The sequence below is a fragment of the Procambarus clarkii genome, chromosome 11 (genome assembly GCF_040958095.1).
Source record: "Procambarus clarkii isolate CNS0578487 chromosome 11, FALCON_Pclarkii_2.0, whole genome shotgun sequence".
Lineage (NCBI taxonomy): Eukaryota > Metazoa > Arthropoda > Malacostraca > Decapoda > Cambaridae > Procambarus > Procambarus clarkii.
This window is the reverse complement of record NC_091160.1, coordinates 35826739-35850814: the sequence shown is the minus strand read 5'-3', so window position 1 is coordinate 35850814 and position 24076 is coordinate 35826739. Positions and strand designations below refer to the sequence as shown.

Below are 24076 nucleotides of genomic sequence, written 5' to 3'. Positions count from 1 at the left end.
CTCCAGGTTTTGTTCTGTCTTAAGTTGTTCTTGGGGGAGGATGGTCCTTCTGGCTCCTTGGTAGCAATCACAACCTTGGTATCCAGTGATTCTTGCTCGTTAACTGAACCTGGGTGTTTTCCCACAGCTGTGCCTATTTCACTAAATCAGCTCAACAATATATTTGGCAGGATCAACCTTCTCTGCTCTTTACGTCTGGAATGTTTTATGCATGTCTATCACTGCTATCTGTCTCTTTGTTGTATTTTTTTAGTTTCAGTCAGGGTCATTCTGTCCTATATGTCTTGGTAGTTTCTATATTGGCACCTCATGCCTAATACTGTCACTTCTTAATGCTCGGCAATGGTGGATCAACTGTTGTTTGCATTTGGCATCAATATCTCCTTGGTGCTGTTTCACAAGTTCTTTCTTGTGATTTTTCCCCTAAAGCCAGCTCTTCCTCACTCCTGAACCATCCTGGACTCTTGACAAGGTTTTGGTCTCTCTTTTTCCCTTTGGCTCATAATATCTTTCTCAGGCTGTGTTTTGTTGGCTTCTTCTTTTCTGGCGAAGAATGAGCCAACTGGCTTCTGGAGGGGTCCTTTGGTAATTGATGCTTGGTTGGTTCAGCCAGAGGTGCATCAATTATTGTGTCCAGAGGGGATTTTTTGCGGCTACCAGTGGGCTACCAGTTCTGTCTCCATAAATGCCTTGCTGGTTGATCCTGTTTCCTTGGTCCCCTGTTCCAGGGCTTGTATTTCCAAAGTTGTTCACAGTTTTAGTAAATCTAATCAGCTTGCACTCTACCTTCCGGCCTTTGACATTTGTAAATACTGTATGTGGCTTTAGCTACTGTAATCTCCAACACAGTCTGGGTTGCTATTCAGGTTCCGGGGTTTTGGCATTCTAACAGGGTTCTGGCGGCCCGGTATTTAGTTAATCTTCCTAGTCCTAGTAGGTCATATGTTGTTTTGGGCCTTTTCTCCTGTCTTGGGTTCTCTTCTTCATCCTAGTGCCTGGCACCTCTCCTCCCTGTTAAATTCCATTTTTGTTCTCTGTGGTTACAGTAGTTAGCTTCACGGATCCACCAGGGGAGGGCTTCCCCAGAAACCCAGCACTGTATGTAATGAAATATCTCTTTCTGGTGGGGTTCTGGTGGCTCCTGAATTTAGTTAATTTAAACCCTTTCTTCCAAGTTCACTGGTTAATCGATGTGTTGTTAATCAGCTCCAGAACTGACTTGGGGACCCTGGTTGTAGGCAGAAGCCAGGCCACTTGGTACTGTAGTGGCAATCATTACTAGCGAGTTTCGAGCAAGTTTGAGTGAATCTTTTGTTCTGTGTAAATCCTTGGTGGAGTTCTTTGGCAGTTTTGAGGCTTTATTTTCTGTGAACCCTCCAGTTTTCTGTAAAGTTTTGTTGGCTTTCTGGATGCTTTCTTGGTGGGGTGGCCAATTGTCACTTGCTCCTTGCGCCTCTGTAAGGAAGGGCCAGGTTCTGGCTCTGGTTTCTGTTAGGTCAAACGGAATTTCCACGACTGATATGACCAATTAGCATGGTGCAATCCCAGCAAGATAGCTTCAGGGGAGCTACTGAAGCTCTACCAGAAAGAGGCATTTCATTACATTCATCACTGGGTTTCTTGCCATTTCTATTCAGACCACTTAGTTTAATAGATAAACAAAAATAATTTCAACTGGGTTTCTGTGTTAGTCATATTCAACTATGAAGACATCTCTCTTAGTCTGATAACTTTTTATTGAATTACCTATTCTCAGGTGTAATATATTATGCTACCTATTACGAACCTTACCTCCTGTGGAGAGGTATAAAGGGGGACAATCTTTATAATAAATTATCTGTTAATACAGAGATGTGTGGGGGTATTGCTTGTTTGTCTCACTACAAATTTGTCAAGAGACATTTGTTTTTCCATTCTTTTTAACATTAGTCGGTAATGATGCATCACAGTGTCATTGAATAGGTTAAGGCAACGACCTACTGCAGCTTGATTTGGGTGAGTCGTTTCAGCAAAGGTTTGCAATTCTTCCCATATTGCACACATTTTCTTAATTTTTGAGGAAGAAACATTCTCTACTGGCACATCCTCCCCTGAAGAAATTTCCTCAGCTGTCAAATCGCCACTCGCATTACCACACAACACAAGAGTAAACCGATCTCTCATAGGCTTGTGTCCAGGCAATGACTTCTCCTCCTTGGTAATGTATGTTTTCTTTGGCAATCTTTTCCAGACTAGCCCTGTCTCGTCACAATTAAACACTTGTTGTGGTAGGTATGCCTCACTCTGCACAAAATATTTAAATTCGCCAATGAATCTTTCAGCCGCTGGTTTGTCTGCGCTGGAAGCCTCCCATGCCTCACAACACTATGAATTCCACTTCTTTTTCTAAATTTCTCAAACCATCCCCTGCTCGCCTTAAACTCTTTCACTTCTGCATCACTCGTTCCAGGGGTTTTCTTTAAAAGGTCTTCATGCAATTTTCATGCCTTTTCACAAATGATGGCCTCCGAAATGCTATCACCCGCTAACTCCTTGTTGTGTATCCAAATTAATAATAACTGTTCAACATCCTCAAGTGTTTGTGTTCTATGTTTCGTGATTATTGATACACCTTTTACCACTATAGCACTCATAATGTCCTTTTTCTTAGCCAGTATGGTGGATATCATTGATCGAGATTTGTTGTACTGCCTAGCCAGTTCACCTACCCGCACACCATCTTCATATTTACGAATGATCTCTTGTTTCTGCTCTATACTCATTCTTACATGGGATCTCATATGTTGAGCCTTACCACTGACTTTCCTGGGACTCATGGCGCGATATATAAAATAATTACTTTAATGTTCAAAATGCAAAAGATCACCACAAAAGCTGAATTTCTTATAGGCGTGATCGTCACTAAGCAGGCAGCTGTAGTAAACTGAGGCAGGTCGGCCGCATAACCGGGAACCACGCGCTCAGTCGACCCGAACGTGTACCAACAAATATCGGATGTCGAGTCGCATTTTTCAATGAAATTTATATCGTAACTCGAAAATATCGTAAGTAGGGGCAATCGTATGTCGAGGTGCCACTGTATGTATGTATGTATGTATGTATGTATGTATGTATGTATGTATATATATATATATATATATATATATATATATATATATATATATATATATATATATATATATATATATATATATATATATATATATATGTAGTGTAGATCTCTCTCTCTCTATATATATATATATATATATATATATATATATATATATATATATATATATATATATATATATATATATATATGTAGATATATATATATATATGTAGATATATATATATATATATATATATGTAGATATATATATATATGTAGATATATATATATATATATATATATATATATATATATATATATATATATATATATATATATATATATATATATATATACGGGGGTACCTTGGTTTAAGAGTTTAATCTGTTCCTGGAGACAGCTCGTAATCCAAAAACTCGTAAACCGAAGCTAATTTCCCCATAAAAATAATGGGAAATGAATTAATCCGTTCCTAACTACCCTAAAACCTCACTTCAAACTAAATTTCCTACCTAATTCATCGAAATCTACACTACAAAAGTGTGTTCAAGTTATTACTTACCCTTGCTGATGACTGCTGTTGGCATATGGAAGATGGTGAGGAGGGGGAGGAGGAGAGGTGTTACTGTTTGGAAGGGGGGGTCCCCTTCCATTATAACATCAGGCAGTGAGGACCTCTCTGGAGTGCATTCTCTGGCACATTTTGCCTGCATACCACTAGGACGTGCTTGTGGCTCACTGCTTGCTTGTCTTACTAAGAAAGTGTCTAAAGACATTTGTTTTCCCTACATTTTAACACTTGTCTGTAGTAAGAGATCACACTGTCATTTAAAAGGTCAATGCAACGGCCTGCTACAGCTTTATCTGGGCGAGTTTTTTCAACAAAACTTTGCAGTTCTTCCCATACTTCACACATTTTCTTAATGAGGAAGGGGCATCATCTACTGCCTCTACTCACAACTATTTTCTTAGGTTGAATCTTACCACTGGATTTTTTGGGACCCATTGCAAAATATATAATAACAACTTTTATGCTCAAATGGTCAAATATCCAACAAAACACTGTAAATCCTGATGAAGAATTCAGGCGGGATAGTCACTGGGCACGAGGCACTGGTAAACTGAGGGGCGATCGCCGTGTAACCACGCACTAGGTCGGCCTGTATACGCATCAGCACCCTCGTATTTCGAGGCAACGCTCGTATTCCGATGTAAATTATCCGAGCAAATCCTGCTCGTAATCCGAAAAACTCGTAAACAAGGACGCTCGTAATCCGAGGTACCACTGTATATATACATACCTGAGGGCTACTAATACTATATGAATTTACCATATTTATATGAATTTACATAAATTTCATATATGAACTATATGAATTTACAGAATGAATTATGTAAATTCATATATATATATATATATATATACAGTATGAATTTACCTGAGGACTATTAATACTAGTGGCCTCGATGAGGACTGGAAGCTGGTAGCTTGTCAAAGGTCCCCCAATTTGCCCTGATGGTCTTTTCGAGCTGTATTTTAAAACCCAGCAGAGTTCTGGCGTTCACTGCTTCGCCGAGGAGGCGGTTCCACGGGATTACAACCCTATGGGTGAAAAAGCACCTCCTGTTTTCTGGAGATGTGTCACATGCTAACAGGTGTGGTGGGTATGTGTACTGATACAGTGTTGGACTAGATCTACAGGGTGACCGGAGCCCCGGGATGGATGATATGATACAGTGTTTTAACAATCAGAAGGACCTGAAGTTGTAAGGAGTGAATTATGCCATGTAATAAATCATGTATGTTTGTTTTATAAATAAAACTTTTTTTCATGTCGCTACTCAGCTGTTTCCCTACTCCTTGAATTTCCTTTGGTTCAATTGAAAGCTTCATTTCTCTAGATAGTACAGTAAAAGAATATTCAAACCAGAGTTGTAGCCTAGGAACATGGCCACCATGGAATTACATAATGCCAGGCCGTGCCTCAATTAATATAAGTAGTTTATAACAAGCTGTGGCAGTTGTAGATAATTAAATGTGGAGAGCTGAGTAGTGGAGAAAGGGCCTTGACACCAATAATAAGCATCCGTGACACTACCTACCAGAGATCCTTATCCAGTTTGGTCATATCTTGCCTGTATGAGGCCTCCTCACGCTGTATCCTGACCCTCTCCGCGTCCGCTGACCCCTGCAGTAAACACGCCTCGTTGGACTGTAGCAGCGTCCTGAGGAGTAATGATTGTTTATAGTTATTATATTTAAGTTAATTCATTTTTCTCCCCCTGATAATTTTCTATGTAATTTTTGTCCCTACATAGGACAATAATTAGCCAATTTTGGGTCACATTGCATATGACTGGATTACATTTAATTGCTGTTAAAAAGAGTTGCAAGACGCCTTGAATCGCTCAGGGTGGTTTGCCACTTCATAGTAATAACTACTGTGGTCAGTGGGAGGAGACAGCGTGGGAGAATGGGGTGCCATTCATGACTGTTCTATGCCTTGTCTACTACAGTGCATCTACTCTCATATAAACTTTCTTTACCTTGCACTTGATGATTCCTGAGCTTAATGTCTCCAGATTGTACAGTGTGTATAAAAGTTTAAAAGTGCAGATATTGCATTTAGCTTATAAAAAAATAATGGCCATAAACATGCTTGGTGTAGAATTATTACATTCATTTTAGTGAAAGCAACAGGAAAAACTCATATACCATATAAGCATAATAAAAGAAACTCTCCTAATCATGCCGGCAATTGGAGCAGTGAAAGTTTAAAATTTAGGACATTTTAATCACAAATGCTGTTTCATTTATAGTGCCTAATCTATTTATACATTTCATTAAAATTGAATGATACATTAAGGTAAAAACAATGACTATTCTTTTGCATATTATTGCAAATTTGATCTTCTTTTCATAAACCTAAAGATGAAAAAGAATTTTTGAAACATTGTCAAGTTGAATTTATTTATCCTAAAGTTGGTCTTGCTGTTAATTATAATACTGTACTATGCATTACACAAACAATATATATATATATATTTGACTTACAATTCTAATTGGAAAGCATAATTTCATAACGATAAAAATATAGCATTACTGTATATACCTATATACAGTATCTAATCTAATGTGTGTATATGTATGTATGTATGTATGTCAAGTATGTATATGAATATATATATGCCCGAATATATATGCTGCCCAAAACGTTTTGTGTAATAGTGGCTTTAGACATTGTATGTACTAGCTCTATCTATAAATCTATAAATTTTTGTAAAATCTCTTGTATGTACCTTACCTGAATAAACATTTATTTATTTATTATTTATAATATATATATATATATATATATATATATATATATATATATATATATATATATATATATATATATATATATATATATATATATATATATATATATATATATATAACAGTATAAAATAGAGCAGAAAAACATAGCACTATGATAAAAAATAAAGCATTCCTTACGTTATCTTGGTGACAGTGTCCCGAAGAATTTCTTTCATAGTCAACGCATTAGCCTGTGATGTCTTTCTGAGATTTCTAACATCAGTTCTAAGCTCCTTAGCCTTCTTCTGTAGCACCCGAAGTTGGTTATAAACTTCGGGGGAGAGGCGTAAGTCTGTAAATATTGGAGAAGTAAATTTGTGAAAACATAACTGAGTGAGAACTTTATGCTTTAGCACACTATACATGTTAGTGGCTTTGGAAGATTGTACCACTCAATCACCAATGTATGTTCGTTCACATCCCCCCAATGTACCTTCTTGTATATACATAAATAAAATGGATCCTTAAACAAATTTTCAGTACAGTACTGGTACCTGTTACTATACATTGGTATAGTTACGATATTTTTATGTAATATCAAACAACCTTATCATTGTGTTCATTGTTGTCTTCTTTTATGTGCTAGCCATATGCTGCATTGTGACTACCAATTTTTGTCAACTACCATTCAAGCTGTCATTGCAATCAATCTTATATTGTTTCTGCTGTATTGTGCCTACCAATTTGTTGTCAACTACCATTTTAAGCTGTCATTGCAATCAATCATAGCTACCTATGTGCTTTAATATACTGTACCTATAATTTTCTCTCATCTTTTTTTTTTTTTTTCATTCCATGTAATCTGTTATCATTTTTTTGTCTATAAATTTTGCAAGTATTTACCTCCTTAAAATTTTCTTAGATTAAGGACCTGCCCGAAACGCTGCGCGTGCTAGTGGCTTTACAAGACTGTAATTACCATAATTGTATCCTCACATTCCTTATGTACATTCTTGTATATGCATAAATAAATAAATAAATAAATAAATAAATTGGGTATTCAACCACAGTAAAACATTTTCAATGCCTTTCGTACACTTGATAAAAAAAATACTGACAACAAAATAACTACAAATGGTTTTCAGGCATTAACAAAAACTTTCAGGAAATATTTAATCAAATACAGTATAAATTATTTTCAGATATATAATATTTAAAGAACTACTGTTACATCTTCCTCTTAGTAAAGATACATACAGTTTTCAGACTTGCGTATGTTACAGTGTGTTACCATATTTAGAGCAATGTGTTGCCACATGTTGAACATAACTAAACAGTGCATTACCACATGTTGAACATAACTAAACAGTGTGTTGCCACATGTTGAACATAACTAAACAGTGTGTTGCCACATGTTGAACATAACTAAACAGTGTGTTGCCACATGTTGAACATAACTAAACAGTGTGTTGCCACATGTTGAACATAACTAAACAGTGTGTTGCCACATGTTGAGCATAACTAAACAGTGTTGCCACATGTTGAGCATAACTAAAAAGTGTGTTGCCACATGTTGAGCATAACTAAACAGTGTGTTGCCACATGTTGAGCATAACTAACAGTATGTTGCCACATGTTGAGCTTAACTAAACAGTGTTGCTGTATGTTGAGCATAACTAAACAATGTGGTTCCATGTTGAGCATAACTAACAGTATGTTGCCACATGTTGAGCTTAACTAAACAGTGTTGCCACATGTTCAGCATAACTAACAGTATGTTGCCACATGTTGAGCTTAACTAAACAGTGTTGCTATATGTTGAGCATAACTAAACAATGTGGTTCCATGTTGAGCATAACTAAACAGTGTGTTGCCACATGTTGAGCATAAGTAAACAGTATTCTGCCACATGTTGAGCATAAGTAAACAGTATTCTGCCACATGTTGAGCATAACTAAACAATTTGTTGTTGCATGATGAGCCAACCTGTTCTCTTACAAATACAGAGGAGCCTCGATTAACAAATTTAATCCATTCCAGCACTGAGCTCATCATGTGAAATGCTCGTCTTGCGAAACGAATTTCCCCATTTAAAATAATGGAAATAAAATTATTACGTTCCACCCCCAAAAAACATAAATATGAAATTTTATAATGTAATTATAATACATGTAATTATTATAAATGTTTTGTTTTACTGTTTTCAATTGTCCTTTACCTTATGAAGAGTCGTTGCTGGCTTGAGGGAGACGATGGGGAGGTGGGGAGGAGGAGAATGGTTACAGTGTGGGAAGGAGAATCCATCTCTGAGTTGGGCAATTTTTGTTATTCAAATCTATAGTAATTGTGTCTTTCTTCCTCTTGACAACACTATCTTTAGGAAGCAGCTTCTTTGGCAACATCGTGGGTTACAAACTGTAGTCACAAAACCACAAAAACACAAATAAATGCAGAGGGATGCTTGTCCTGTGCGATAAAACAATAATAATAATGTCGTCGGAGGCGTCCAAGAATTTGCGAGAAACAGCAGGAATGCTAGGAAGCACCCCGTAATTTTCTCATTAATCGAACAGAAGCACTTCAATCGAGACAAATTTTTTGCAAGTCGCTCGTTCATTACCTGAAATGCTCGTAGATGGGGCTGCTCACCACACGAGGTTCCTCTGTAATGTTGCTTTTTGCTCCTATGCACTACGGCCAAAAATTGTTCTGTAATTTTCTTCAAGCAGTAGCTTTTGTTGTGCTTATACTTTCTAGTAGGGGTCATTTCTTGGTACAGTATGAGGTTATCTCTGATCCCCATGCCTTGCAGAGAGTTAAATTCTGGTCATGGTTCCCAGTAGGCAAGGGTAGTCTTTGAGGCCTGGTTCATCTCTCTAAGGTTTGGCCAGACCAGCACTTTAATTATTAAATGAGTCCACCCAAAACAAATGTTACGATCTCTCTCACTCTTTTCCACAATCACTTTTCAAAGTTTTGTTCCCTATAGCCCGTATCATCCTATACTGTACAAATTTCAAGCTTGTTTATATTGCTGGCACATTTGTTAAGTTTATGAATTCCTTTAATGTTTCCTTGCATCTACGTTTCCTCCATGGCTTTCCAGTATGCCCTGTAATATTTATGTAATATGTAGTATGTACCTTTTTTAATTGTCTCTCATTACTGTAGAACATACTCATAAACACCCTTCGTACATATCTAAAAATTTTGCATAAATTTTATTGAGAATAATTTCCTGCAGCTTATAGTCCCCACTCAATATCTCTGAAGTGCTCCTAAGTGCCACATACTTTCCTTTCTCGTGATCCAATTTTAAAGTTTCCACTCTGCACTCCACAATATCATACTTGATAACACACTTAACTCCCTTGGCAAATCTGGGAAAATAACGAGTCTAGTTCCCACTTTCACAAGATGCTTCAGCCTCACTACAGAGCAAACAACCAGATTCTGGCTGTACTTGAGTCTCCAGATTTTGCCCCGCATTTGAGCTCCATGCTCTCGCCCCACATCCAAGCTTTCTATCACCGCCTCACTCAAGCTTTCTACTCCAGGTTTTGTCTTGACAATCATGACACGCCATTACATTTCCAACAACCAATTGCAGTTATTAAGACTATATTAAATTAGCATAAAAAACTGCTAAAGTCTTTGAGTCTTGTCACCCAACTCATATACATAAACAATTAGAGTCAATGATGAATCAATGTTGATAACAGATTCTATGTTGATTAAAGGTTATTACTTGAACATGCTTTGCCAACTAGGGTACTTTATCATTATTGTAATCATGCTCTTGACAACAGGTGTCAATATTGTATCACATATTGTATCACAAATATTTATTTTTCCTTCCTTGTGAGTACTAAGTCTAGTATTGATGGGGAATTACCACCTCTTAATCTAGTTGCCTTTCTAAAATTCTGGTGCATAAATGCTCCCGGAATCAAATATTATTATTATTCCCCCCAAAAATCACAGTTTATTATTTTATTTATTTTATTTATTTATATATATACAAGAGTTCTTACATTCTTGTACAGCCACTAGCACACATAGCTTTTTGGGGAAGTCCTTATTCCTAATTTTCCTCGGAATACGACCCACTAAATCCTTTAACAACCAGGTACCCATTTTACTGTTTGGTAAACAGAGGCTACAGTTAAGGATTGGTGCCCAGTAAATTCTCCTTGGCCAGGATACGAACCCAGGCCAAAGCGCTCGCGAAACGCCAGACGAGTGTCTTACCACTATGCCACGGGGACTGCAAAGGAATTCCTGACTCGAACCCATGTTAGGGCAGGTGTCTGGGATTCACCAGACTGTGGGTTCCAGTGACTACATCGCCTCAAAATGATTTTCAATATTATTATTATTTAATACAGTATGTATATAAAACTTACACAGGATATGAATTTTGTAAAGCCACTAATCATGTGTTGTGTTTCAAGCAAACCTTAAGATTACATGTAATGCAAATGTTTTAATTAGTACATTTATAGGATGATAAGTACAACTATGAGATGTTATATTTATATAAATGTAATTTTTTTCTATGAAATTTAGTAAATGATGCATAGTTTTCTAAAGTGATTCTGTACTTAATGCTAAATGGGACAGATTACTGTAATGTGTTAAATTACATAGCTTTAGTGGTAAATATTACAACAATAAATTTACAGTTTTTAAGAGGCTTGAATCACATTCATTCTTATGGGTAACATTCAAACACTTCCAATTTTTATAAAACTTTATTTACAAAATGTAGCCTATAAGATGAACCTCCAGCCCAAGTGTCAGCATTGTAACCCAAAAGGAAATGGATAAAAGGCAATATTTTAAAAAATTCAATTATACAATCTCTTAATTGATATTTAAAATATTGTATTTTACTAGATGAATAAAGTCCAAAGTAATATTCTGGAAGAGGATATTACATAAAACCATTTAGTTGCTGAACAATATAGTTAAACGAGACCCATCATTTTGCACAAAAACTACACTTTTAAAAATCCGTAACTCAACATATAATTTTTAAAATTAAAATTTCTTCTTTTCAAATTGCAGATCTACATATGAAGAACATATGTAAAATTAATAAAAATAAGTTCATAAATAACAAAGGTTAGAGTTTTTAAAGATGTACAATCGTTTTAGTTGAATAGTGAAAGTAAAATGAAATCAATGAATTGAGCACCAGTAGATGAGGTAGATATTGCTAAATTTTCTTCCACTTTCACAAATATTGGTTAGGCTGCATCCTGAAATGTGGTTTAATTTCAAGAAAATCACACGTCAAACAACGGAAAAATAATTTTCAGAAACTTCCCCCTCCACCAAAAAAACACGCAAGTACAGGTGGATTGCTATTTGCATGAAATTAAGTGCAAATACATTATTAATACATGTCACAATGTTTATTTGTTATATGACAAATTACAATAATAGAAATTCTCATTATAATGTCTGGAGAGTGTTGTACAGGTGAAGATATTAGTGATGTTGCTAAGGCAACATCACTAATATTTCATAATGTTCCCGCTATGCCTTAGACATCCCTGATGTCTTGTGATGATCCTGCTACACCCTGGACAAGTGCTGAGTTAGCAGCATCACTAGGTGTGGTATATCACTGACAGAGAATACCAAGCACAGACCTGCTCTATCCAACAATCTCCGAGTCACTCAGAGATATCCCTCCACATGTGAGCCTTGGACGTATTGAGAGTTGCCAAACAAGTATAAATGTATTATATAATAATTTAATACATACAGAACTAAAAAATAAATATTTATATAACACAAAATGTGTTTAGATTGTGCGGACCTCATGGGTTGCCTGGGGTGGCCAGCCATGCAGTCAGCCCAATAGTTATAGTAAAAAGGGCATAACGTACTGCATAAACGTCAAAAAGAAATAGGGTTTGCACCAAGGTGTTGCCACATGTCACTAAGTGGCTCCCAGAACTGAAGGACAAGAGCTACGAGGAGAGGTTAGAGGCATTAAGTATGCCAAAACTAGAAGATAGAAGTAAAAGTGGCAATATGATCACTATGTACAAAATACTAACGGGAATCGATAAAATTGATAGGGAAGAATTCCTGAGACCTAGAACTTCAAGAACAAGAGATCATAGATTTAAACTAACTAAACAAAGCTGCCGAGGAACTATAAGAAAATTCACTTTCACAAACAGAGTGGTAGACGGTTGGAACAAGCTAGGTGAGAAGGTGGTGGAGGCCAAAATTGTCAGTAATTTCGAAGAATTATATAACAAAGAGTACTGGGAAGAAGGGACCCCACGAGCGTAGCTCTCATCCTGTAACCACACTGAGGTAATGATACATGACACTTAATGTAATTGTCATGGTAATTACACATGACAAGTGTAATAGTCAAATTTGGGAAAAAATAATTAAAACTAAATGGGTAAAATACCTGAAGAAAAAATTATATAATAACAGACAGATTTTGGTTTTCGATCTGAATGATCCTTTATAACGAATTACTCAGTTCCATGAAAGAGCCACAGAGATTTTACATGAAAGAGATGGCTGGGTTGACTGCATCTATCTGAACCTAAACAAGGCTTTTGACAGAGTTTCTCCGAACCCAGGCCGAACAGGGTCTCCGCATCATCAGCATTGGTACTCTAACCACTGTACCATCGATCTTCCCCTAGCCTTAATAATTGAATTAGATTCTGGTTCACTAAATGAGGACGATTTTCTCTGATTCCCATCTTCCCCTTGCCTCAAAGTGAACCAGATTCTGGTTCTGTTTTCCAGTCGGTCGCTCAAGTCAAGGTGTCTAGTAGCATATGGAAGTCTCGGTGGTATAAGTCCTTACAGTACTGGAGACCTACTGAGCAAACCAACCCAGAAATGTCCTAAATATTAAAAAAAAAAAAAAGGACAAAGTGTACTGTACTATTTTTATTTGAAGAAAATTATTTATTATTATTTGTATTTTCTATGCAGCAAACACTGCAATATTTCAGTATATAAGAAACTTCATAATTACTCTTAAATTTATTCACATTAAATAAGTCAATAAGAATACGTACTGCTCTCTAAATTATAGTCTCAATTTCCATTTAATAAAACAAGAAGTTATAGATGTAGCATATTATTTCTGGAGACCATGAACATATTGTATATAAGGCTTCAAAGAAGTAAATACCAAGACAAGCAGAATTATGTTCAACTCATCAATTGAAATTTAATACTTGTTAAATGTTCAACAAATGTTTAAACGCTTATTCAAGTGCATTGCACTTGAAATTTAACAGACTATTAATAACCCAATCCACACACATTTGCAAGGAAAAGAAAGTGACAACATTTTAGTCTATCCTGGACCCTTTTTTGGTCCAAGACAGACCGAAATAGTGTCGCTTTCCTTTTTTACGAGAAATGGGTTGCCAATTTTCAGTCATGTTATTGTTAATAATTCTCTGCATAGACTATATTCAGTTTATCCAAATTAAGGCGCAAAGCGAAATGGGCAACGGTAATAAGTCTAAATAGATTCTTTCATTCTAACCCTTAATAAAAATTTATTGAAGATCTATCATACAGGTTGCTTCACACTATATGACTATAACAGTCTTATGAACTGAAACGGAAGTTAAATATAACTTAAGCAAAATCTTTGCACAAATACACAATTAACTCATAAACCACAAATGGAAAATAATAACAAAATTTTGTGTATATTTTTAGTAATAAATACATTACAAATAACATTGAAAATTACAGCTAACTGTACGTAATTCCTACCTTTGAGTACTTGTGCCATGAGAACATCCACAGGTGACAAAGCGGCAAACACTTAACATTGAGTAAAAAAAAAAAATTCATAAGCACATTCACGTATAAAAATGGTACTGTACATATTTACAGAATTAAATAAGGAAAAAATGATCGCTTCTAAAAAAAAAAAAAAAAAAAAATCCTGAATACTTATCCCAGCAATACGATGGGCTTTAGTGAGAATGCAGGAAACTGGATATATATAGTTATACTGTACATCTAGCAGAACTGTGGAGTACGGTTAAAATTAATAAAGTAAACACATACTATCTTCTATCACTATATCTAACTTCCCATTAATTTTGGGATGAAAAAATTGTCCGTCAACTAATCAAAATTTCATATATGAAGTGTCATGTTTATGTGTTAATGAAAGAACTGTTAACCATGGGAAAGACACTTGTTATACCCACAGTTATAGGAATATGGGGACGGGGGAGTGGGGGAGAGAAAACCTTGGTGAGGGATTCTATAAAACTCTGGTGAGAAGGGTAATAAACCCTTTTTTTCATGAAACACTTGCGGTGGAAAAAATGTATGTAACCACCATGAGTTAACTGAGGCAGAATAGGCCAGTGAAAGGGAGAGGGATGTGTAAGGTCACTGCCCAAAGAACATTTTTTGTGACTGATCTGTGTCACAATCTGATCTGTGTGTGTCTATGCATGTGTGTGTGTGTGTGTGTGTGTGTGTGTGTATGTGTTATTATCAATGGTACTATCTGTGTGTAAAGTGTAGGTCGAAAACACACCATCAACGTGATTAACTCTTAGAATATGTTAATACATTATTCCAGACTGCATTTGCTTCAAAGCGTCATCCTCAACCAATTGTGAAAATGATATTTTCCGAATCTCTTTTCAATGATAATAGTTATTAGAGTATAAGGCAACTTATGTCAGATATGATCTGCTTAACAGGTATTATACAAGACCTGCTTAACTGGTATCCTACAAGACCTACTTAACTGGTATCTTACAGAACCTGCTTAACTGGTATCCTACAGAACCTGCTTAACTGGTATCTTACAGAACCTGCTTAGCTGGTATCCTACAAGACCTGCTTAACTGGTATCGTACAGAACCTGCTTAACTGGTATCCTACAGGACCTGCTTAACTGGTATCTTACAGAACCTGGTTAACTAGTATCCTACAGGACCTGCTTAGCTGGTATCTTACAGAACCTGCTTAACTGGTATCCTACAAGACCTGCTTAACTGGTATCCTACAAGACCTGCTTAACTGGTATCTTACAGAACCTGCTTAACTGGAATCCTAAAAGACCTGCTTAACTGGTATCTTACAGAACCTGCTTAACTGGTATCCTACAAGACCTGCTTAACTGGTACCTTACTAGACCTGTTTAACTAGTATCTTACAGGACCTGCTTAACTGGTACCTTACTAAACCTGCTTAACTGGTATTTTACAGGACCTGCTTAACTGGTACCTTACCAGACCTGCTTAACTGGTACCTTACTAGACCTGCTTAACTGGTACCTTACCAGACCTGCTTAACTGGTACCTTACCTGACCTGCTTAACTGGTACCTTACTAGACCTGCTTAACTGGTACCTTACTAGACCTGTTTAACTGGCATTATACAAGACCTACTTAAATAGTGTTCTTACAAGACCTTGTTAACCTGGTGTCATACAAGACTTTATTAACTGGTGTCATACAAGACTTTATTAACTGGTGTCATACAAGACCTTATTAACTGGTGTCATACAAGACCTTGTTAACTGGTGTCATACAAGACCTCATTAACTAGTGTCATACAAGACCTCATTAACTGGTGTCATACAAGACCTTAACTGCTGTCATAAAAGACCTCATTAACTGGTGTCATACAAGACTTGTTAAATGGTATCATACAAGACCTTGTCAATTGGTGTCATACAAGACCTTGTCACCTGTTGTCATAAAAGACCTGATTAACTGGTGTCATACAAGACCTTGTTAACTGGTGTCATACAAGTCCTTGTTAACTGGTGTCAAACAAGACCTTGTTAGTTTAACTAATAATTTATCACTTTCGCTCGGTGATAACTCAGCATTGAGTCCTCCGTTTACTAGATGGATGTTTGGCGAGGAATCAGCATTGAGTCCTCAGTGTTTCGAGAAGGTTTTGCCATGGTTTTGGACATTATATGCATATACCCTTGTAGGGAATTTCATTGCGAATACAATGAAACCAAAATGAAAGACCTAGGACCAGAATTGAAGTAACAAAGTTGAAAACAGTATTCCCATTTTATTTCTCTTTATTAGCACTCACGGGGTAACGCTCCATCACTTTCTCTGTTTGCTGTGGGTGGTATGCCGGGCTTTTGGACTTTATATTTACATATACTCCTATAGGGAATTCTATTGCGAACACAATGATACCGAAATGAAAGACCTAGGATGGGAATTTAGATGTCCAAAGTGAAGAGAGTGAAGTGAAGAGAGAGCTCTTGCGCGCTCCCAGGTAAGACGCTCTCACTTTCTCACTGGGCTTTTGGGATTTATATTCATTTAGTCCTGTAGAGAATTCTATTGCAAACACATTGATTCCAAACTGAAAAACCTAGGATGAGAATTGAGATGACAAAGTTGAAAAGAGTATACACTTTTCAGAATTACCGCGCTCTCTAATGTAATGAGAGGTGGCTTGGGGTGGCGCAGCACTCTCTTTCTGGTAACTGCGGCCTGTTTTCATCACGTCGGCAGGTGGAAATCACTCCTGTTTTTGACATTGCTGTATATGCATATACTCTTGTTGGGATTTCTATTGCGAACACATTGATACCAAAATGAAAGACCTAGGACGAGAATTGAGGTGACAATACTGAAAAGAGTTTAAACATTTTATCGCTCTTGAGCACTCTCGGATAACTTTCTCTCTCTTTCTCTGTTTATTGCGGATGGTAAGCTGGGCTTTTGGAGTTTATATGCATTTAGTCCTGTAAATAATTCTATTGCGAACACATTGATACCAAATCGAATATCTTAGGACGAGAATTGAGGTGACAAAGTTGAAAAGAGTATACACATTTCAGAATTTACCGTGCTCTCCCTCGCGCTCCTGCAGAACGCCCAAACCCACCTGGGTTGGTGGGGCACTTGGGGGCCCAGAGCACGAAAGTGTTAACTGATGTCATACAAGATCTTGTTTACTGGTGTCATACAAGACCTTGTTAACTGGTGTCATACAAGACTTTGTTAGCTAGAGTCATACAAGACCTTGTTAACTGGTGTCATATAAGACCTTGTTAACTGGTATCATACAAAACCTAGTTAACTATAATTATATAAAACTTTAAATATACCCAATAAACCCTAGTTACATTGTCACTCAGCACCTTCAACAACCACCATCATCCATGTTTATTATAAAAAAAAATTACCTAACTAGTTATGCAACATTTAAGACCAAGTTAAGAAAAAAAAAATCTACTATATCAATAATAAAAAGGAAACAATGACCTTATTATTATATTATTCAAATTCTGGTTTGATATTTGCGGTATATCATCTGGGATCTGGTTAATTATCATAACAAGGAGGTCCTTGCTGACACATATAGACATACCAAGGATCAAGCTATCAAGACTTACTATATAATATGCTTCATCATCAAGACTTGCTATCCATATACAGTGATACCTTGGGTTACGAACGTCCCTGTTTACGAACTTTTCGGGTTACGAGACCGATTTGTTTGGAAAATTTGAATTGGGATACGAACTTTGCATTGGGATACGAGTTTGTTGATATGAATACTGTACGGCTGACCTAGTGCGTGGTGGCATGGCAATCGCGCCTCAGTTTACCAGTGTCCCGTGCCCAGTGACTATCCTGCCTGAATTTTTCACAAGAATTTACAGTTTTTTGGCCATTTGAGCATAAAAGTTGTTATTATATATCTCGCCATGAGTCCAAAGAAAGCCAGTGGTAAAGTTCAAGGCAAGAAATCACATGTGAGAATGACTATAGAGGAAAAACAAGAGATCATTCGTAAGCATGAAAATGGTACTCATGTTGTTAAACCAGCTAGGCAGTACAACAAATCTTCAAGGGAGGAAGAGGAGGTAGTAGAGAATGTCCCTTCCTCATTAATTAAGAAAATGTGTTCAGTATGGGAAGGACTGCAAAGTTTTGCTGAAAAGAATCACCCAGATAAAGCTGTAGTAGGCCATTGCATTAATCTTTTTAATGACAATGTGATACCTCACTACAGACAAATGTTGCAAAGAAGGGAAAAACAATCTTCAATGGAGCGTTTTTCTTGTGAGAAAAGTAAGAAAATCAAGCAGTGAGCCACAACCAGGACCTAGTGGTATGCAGGCAAAACGTGCCAGAGAATGCACTCCAGAGAAATCTTCACTGCCTGATATTATAATGGAAGGGGACTCCCCTTCCAAACAGTAACACCTCTCCTCCTCCCCCTCCTCACTATCTTCCATACGCCAACAGGAGTCAACAGCAAGGGGTAAGTATAAACTTGAACATACTTTTGTAGAGAAGATTTGGGTGAATTAGGTATAAAATTTACTTTGAAGTGAAGTTTTTGGGGAGTCAGGAACGGATTAATTAATTTCCCATTATTTCTTATAGGGAAATTCACTTCGGTTTACAAATTTTCGGGTTACAAACCGTCTCCAGGAACTGATTAAGTTCTTAAACCGAGGTACCCATGTAATTTAAATATAAATTTAAATATAACTTGTAAAATAGTTAAAACCAGCAGTGAATGTAATGAAATGTCTCTGTCTGGCGAGTCCTTGGAGGCTCCTTGATGCGTACTACCTGCAGGCTCCTCCCAATTTAATCCATGCCAGGCCCGTACGAGGCCTTTTAAGTCTACTGTGGACCAGAGATCAGAACCAGCCCCTCTAAAGAGGCACAAGGAGCAAGGAATAATATATAATCCTAACCAAAAAAAAAAAAAAAGGCTACAAGAAACAAGGGCAAACCAAAACGTATAAACAAAAAGGTAAACAAATCATAAATGATGACAGTAAAGCCCTGAAACAAACATATCGTCCTGTCATAAAACAGTTCGCAGGACGCAGGTTCGAATCCTCGTCACGGCCCTTGTGGATTTGTTCAGTTCTCTCATTAGTTCTACATGTGCATTACCTGGGAAATTTACATGAGAGCCACTTAACTCTCTAGTGGCCTCGACAACAACAGGAAGATATCAGTTTGTCAAAGGTTCCCCAGTTGTTCTGATGATTTTATCAAGCTGGGTTTTGAAATTCACCAGTGTTTTGGCCTTTATGGATTTGGGGATAGGCAATCTTATGTTTTTATAACCCTATGGATGAAAAAATATATCTTGTTTTCTGTCCTACATTGTGGCTTGAGCTTGAAACCGTTGTTTTTTCTCTGTATTACGTTTGACCCTGTTAAAGAAGTTGTCTGAATCAATATCCTCTAAATTCTTCATTTTTTTAATAGTTTCGATGAGATCAGCCTTGTTGTGTCTAGTCTCCAGTGTTGTTAGCCCTGTGGTCCTCAACTGCTCCTGGTATGAAAGTCAATTTGTTTCTAAAATGATTTTTGTCGTCAAGCATTGGACTTTCTCCAAAGCAAACATGTCTTTCTGAAGATGAGATCTACATGCTTGAGTATAATAATCCAAGTGGGCGTGCACCAGAGATTTATACAGCTGAATAACTACCTTCTTTACCTTGAAGTCAAACGTTCATTTGTATATTTCTAGGGTTCAGTTGGCATTTTTTAACTGCAGCTACCACTTGCTGTGCAATTTTCAGCGATTGGTGGAGTCTGACTCCAAGGTTCTTCTCTTCATCAATCTACTACAAGATAATGTTGTTGAGTTGGTAATTCTGATGTGCATGGTTATCCCCCACATGCAAGTAAGTAATTATCAAAAGAAGATGCCAGGCCGGGAAGACTATGTAGCACCAACATAGTTACATGATGTTCAAAAAGCACTATATATCATCAAGGATGCCAATATGAGAACAAAAGCGCATAAGGTGAGTGATATCAAAGGTATCTGATTCACCAAGAATTCTATTGAGGGACAAATGACCGCAAGGGATAGTCAGGCAGCAAGACACATGCATGTCCTGGATGTCAGGACATTCAATAAAGATATGCATGACCGTAAGTGGGACAATGCTGTTCGGACAATAAGAAGCAGAGCGGTGATCCATTATGTGCTTGTGGGCTAAACACATATATCCGATACGTAACCCTGCCAAAGTCATTTCCCACTGCCAGTTATGGTGGTGGGCAGAGGGCCAAGGGGACAGTCTACCTTAAAGACCCCCCCATCATGGCTTCTACGGATTTTCTCATTAATGCAGTCATGTTAGTGTGATTACTCTCTGTGTATTGAAAGAGGAGTGTCAGAGGTAGAACATTCCTAGATGATAGAGCAAGAGTGCATGGGACGATTGTGTGAAAATCCTGGTCCAGCTATAGCAGAAGCCTTAGGAAACTCTTGTGTGTTCAGTAGAACTCCAAGTTGCACTCTTTATATCATGTTGTGGTCTAATTGCTAGAGCGTGTGTGTGTAGGAACACCCACCGCATATGTTCAACTCCTCATAACAGCTCCTATAGATTTTCTCATCTCACAGTTTGTTACCAGCAACAGAAGATCAACAACCCTGCCAATGGGCAAGGATTGAGAAATGAATGACCGGGTAGAAGTCGGAATAAGGAAGAAATTTGCGGGAAATAGGGCAAGTGCAGAGAGCCTCCTTAGCTGCAGTGCCTGCAAGCTCATTTAAGGAAATGCCAATATAGCTGGGTACCCAGCTCCTTGACTGTCTTAAATCTGCTGGAGATATGAAACACCCAATGTTGAATTTCGACTACCATAGGATGGATAGGATTTTTTGTCATACAAGAACCATGTGCCTAAAACCATGAGGGCACTGCGTGAGTCAACTACAATGACAAAGGAATGTTGACAGCGAGAAAGCAGCTGATGAAGAGCATACAAAATGGCATAAAGTTCAGCCGTGAAGGTACTAGTATCCAGGGGCACACGGCACATATAGGTGTGGTCAGGAAATACAAAGGAGTAACCTACACCATTAGCAGACTTAGACCCATCTGTGAAGATGACAACAGAGTGGGAGTGTGAAGAAAAGTATGCAAGGAAAAGGCATTTCAGAACTGCAGGAGGGGTAAAAGCCTTTGTCATGTGGATCAAGGTTTTGCAAAATTTTGAAAGGGGGACCCTAAATGGGGGTAAGGATGGAATGACACAAGGAGAAATATTGGTAACATGAAGCAAGAGAGAATCTTGCAAGCGAGACAACCGTACAGAAAAAGGGACCGTTCAATTGAAAAAAGGGAACAGGACCCCACAGGAGGGGCAATGGTCAAAGCACAACATAAGTCCCACATTCAAGGTCTTGCATTTTCAGTATTAAAAAGCATTTGTCAATCTTCTGACCATTTGTGGAGTTCATATAAATATCTTTGTAAGGCCTCAATATCATTTTCACTTCATACTTTACTATAAATGTTAGTGTCATCTGCAAATTCAGTGATTGTGTTTGTAATATTTTCATTTCTGACATTGATGTATTGACAAAAATGGTTGTACCCAAAATGGAGCATTGCAGGACCCCATTCACAATGTTTCTCCTGTCAGATTCATTTCTGTTTAGGACAACCCTTTGCTTTATTTTAAACATCGTTTTATCCATTATAGTAGTCTACTATTTATTCCTCAATCACCTAGCCATATACCTTAATCAATCAGCCAGGAAGATGAAGCCCCTGAACTGGAAAGGGAGGGTCCCCAAGGACCCACCAAGGACATTTCATTATATTCAATGCAGATTTTCTGGGAGGGCTTCTATTGGTGAGCCCTCAATAGGAGCCCCTCCCAGAAAATGCTATGTTATTTTCATAGCACCAAAATGCTTGGTGCTATGTCACTATTGAGTAAAAATAAAATGAGTACTCACCAGGGGTGGAAGAGAGCTGCAGAAAGTAACCCACTTGAAAGGGGAATTAGCAACAAATTAAACACACTGAATCCACACGAGTCCAGCACTAACCAAGAATGTTTACTAAATAATGAGCCACCAGCACACTGTTCAACTGCAAAAAACACCCACCAAGCCCAAATATCTGCCCAAAACATGCTAGAAAAAATTAAGAATGAGCCACAAACTTACAAACATTACGGACCAGTAGGTAGACTGCAGGCTGACTAAGTTTGATGATACTAAAGACAGCTGCTGGAAGAAGGAACAGATTCTGGAAGAAGGAACCAATGACATCAGATCCAAATGGCACAGAGATAATGGTGAATGGCCACAACCAAACACAATAAATGATTGCACACCTAACCAAACCAACTAGTATTAATCACCAAAGGACCCCCCCTTACATAAACCAGCTGTCTCATTCTCAGCCAGAAAGGAAGAGGAATGCTGTAAGAAAAGAAAACAACCCCCATCCAGGACCTTTTAAAAAAGTAACACCCTGATCTTCTGGAAGAAATGTGAAGGTACAAAAACTGACGACAAGCAACAAAGAGAAAAAAAAAAGGTGGAAGGAGCACCAGGACTGTGCACTGTCACAGCAACAAAAAAGCCACAGGGAGACACTAAAAGATCAGCCACCCCACAGACTGTACAAACAGCGGTGTACAAATCAAAATCTCCAAACAAATCAATTGGTGGAGATCCTCAAAACATCAAGACACATCTTCAGACTCATCATGTGAAAGAGGAAGACCTGTGAAAAATTATATGGTTTCAGACAACAATCCCAAAGAGCAGAAACCATAGCTGGGCTGGCTAAAAGGGGGCCAACAAGAGAACCTCGTTGAAAAATGTTTCCAGCCTGGACAACCTGGAGCAAGAGTTAAACCAGAGAGAAAAGATAAAGAGACCACCACTAATCCCATCCCAGTGAAAAGGTATCCTTCATGAGAGCCTTGTGATCAGGAAACTAGGACACATAAATCAGAAGCTGCTGGTTCCACACCAATGAAAAAACCCACCTCTGTGTAGCCGAATGTCTTGCAAAGCCACCAGAAAGATACGTCATGGATGGTCGTTGTTGGCGATGGGGTGAAAAAAAAAGAGAGGCTTGCCTGCCAGGATAAAGAATGAAACCTCAAGAATTTAGAAGATGAGCTACCTGCAGAGTCCAGCCCCACAAGGGAAGAGATTAAAATGACCCCACCACCCATAATTCAGATAATAAACTACTGTCGAGCAGCCAGAGTGGAGCCAGACCACGGAGCCTGCCAAGAGATGAAGCAACTGCAGAGTATGTGAAGCTGCTTCAAACTTGCACACCTTGCTGTGTGCCCAGCTCAATGAACCCACCCAATGACCTTGAGTGGACCAATGAGTGATGGTCACTCATTAGGCCATCCCAAAGCTGAGGTTTCCATTAAAAAGTCAAGTCTTGGAAAAGGGATGCATCATGGTGCAGATTGTAAAAATCCCAAAGTGGAAACTGGTGAGTCAGAATCTGTCAAAAGGCTTTGGAGCCTGCACCCGATGGTCCCTGAGGCGGTGAAAGGGACAGAACTGATGAAAACAGTACAGTATCCAGAGCCAAATCCTGCCCAAAGAGTACTCCACACAGACAAAGTTCAGATTCCAGCACAGCTGCTCAAAAAAATTATGAATGACTCCAGAGACTCTCTGCCACCAGCCAGAGATGCACATCCACACAGCAGGGACACAGGCAGAAGGGAAAGGGAGGCCAAGTGAAAATCCTAGACCAGGCCCAACCAGGTCTGAACCTGTGACGGAACCATAAAGAATGTTCGCCAATTCACCAGAAACTCAAATCTAGTGAGCTGGGAAAGAACAAGATCACTGGGTTGCAGACACACGGACTGGCAAGAGCCTAACTC

At 37.9% G+C, this 24076-nt stretch overlaps 1 protein-coding gene across 1 annotated transcript in view; it reads right to left on the bottom strand.

Moving 5' to 3' along the window:
* LOC123758288 (uncharacterized) overlaps positions 1 to 24076 on the bottom strand; it is a 296794-nt gene that overhangs the window by 158920 nt on the left and 113798 nt on the right. Inside the window, exons 13-14 of the mRNA XM_069323039.1 lie at positions 6594 to 6747; positions 5198 to 5320 (exon numbers count right to left, since the gene is read on the bottom strand). Of these exons, the coding sequence (XP_069179140.1) occupies positions 5198 to 5320; positions 6594 to 6747 (277 nt within the window). The remainder of the gene's footprint in view (positions 1 to 5197; positions 5321 to 6593; positions 6748 to 24076) is intronic.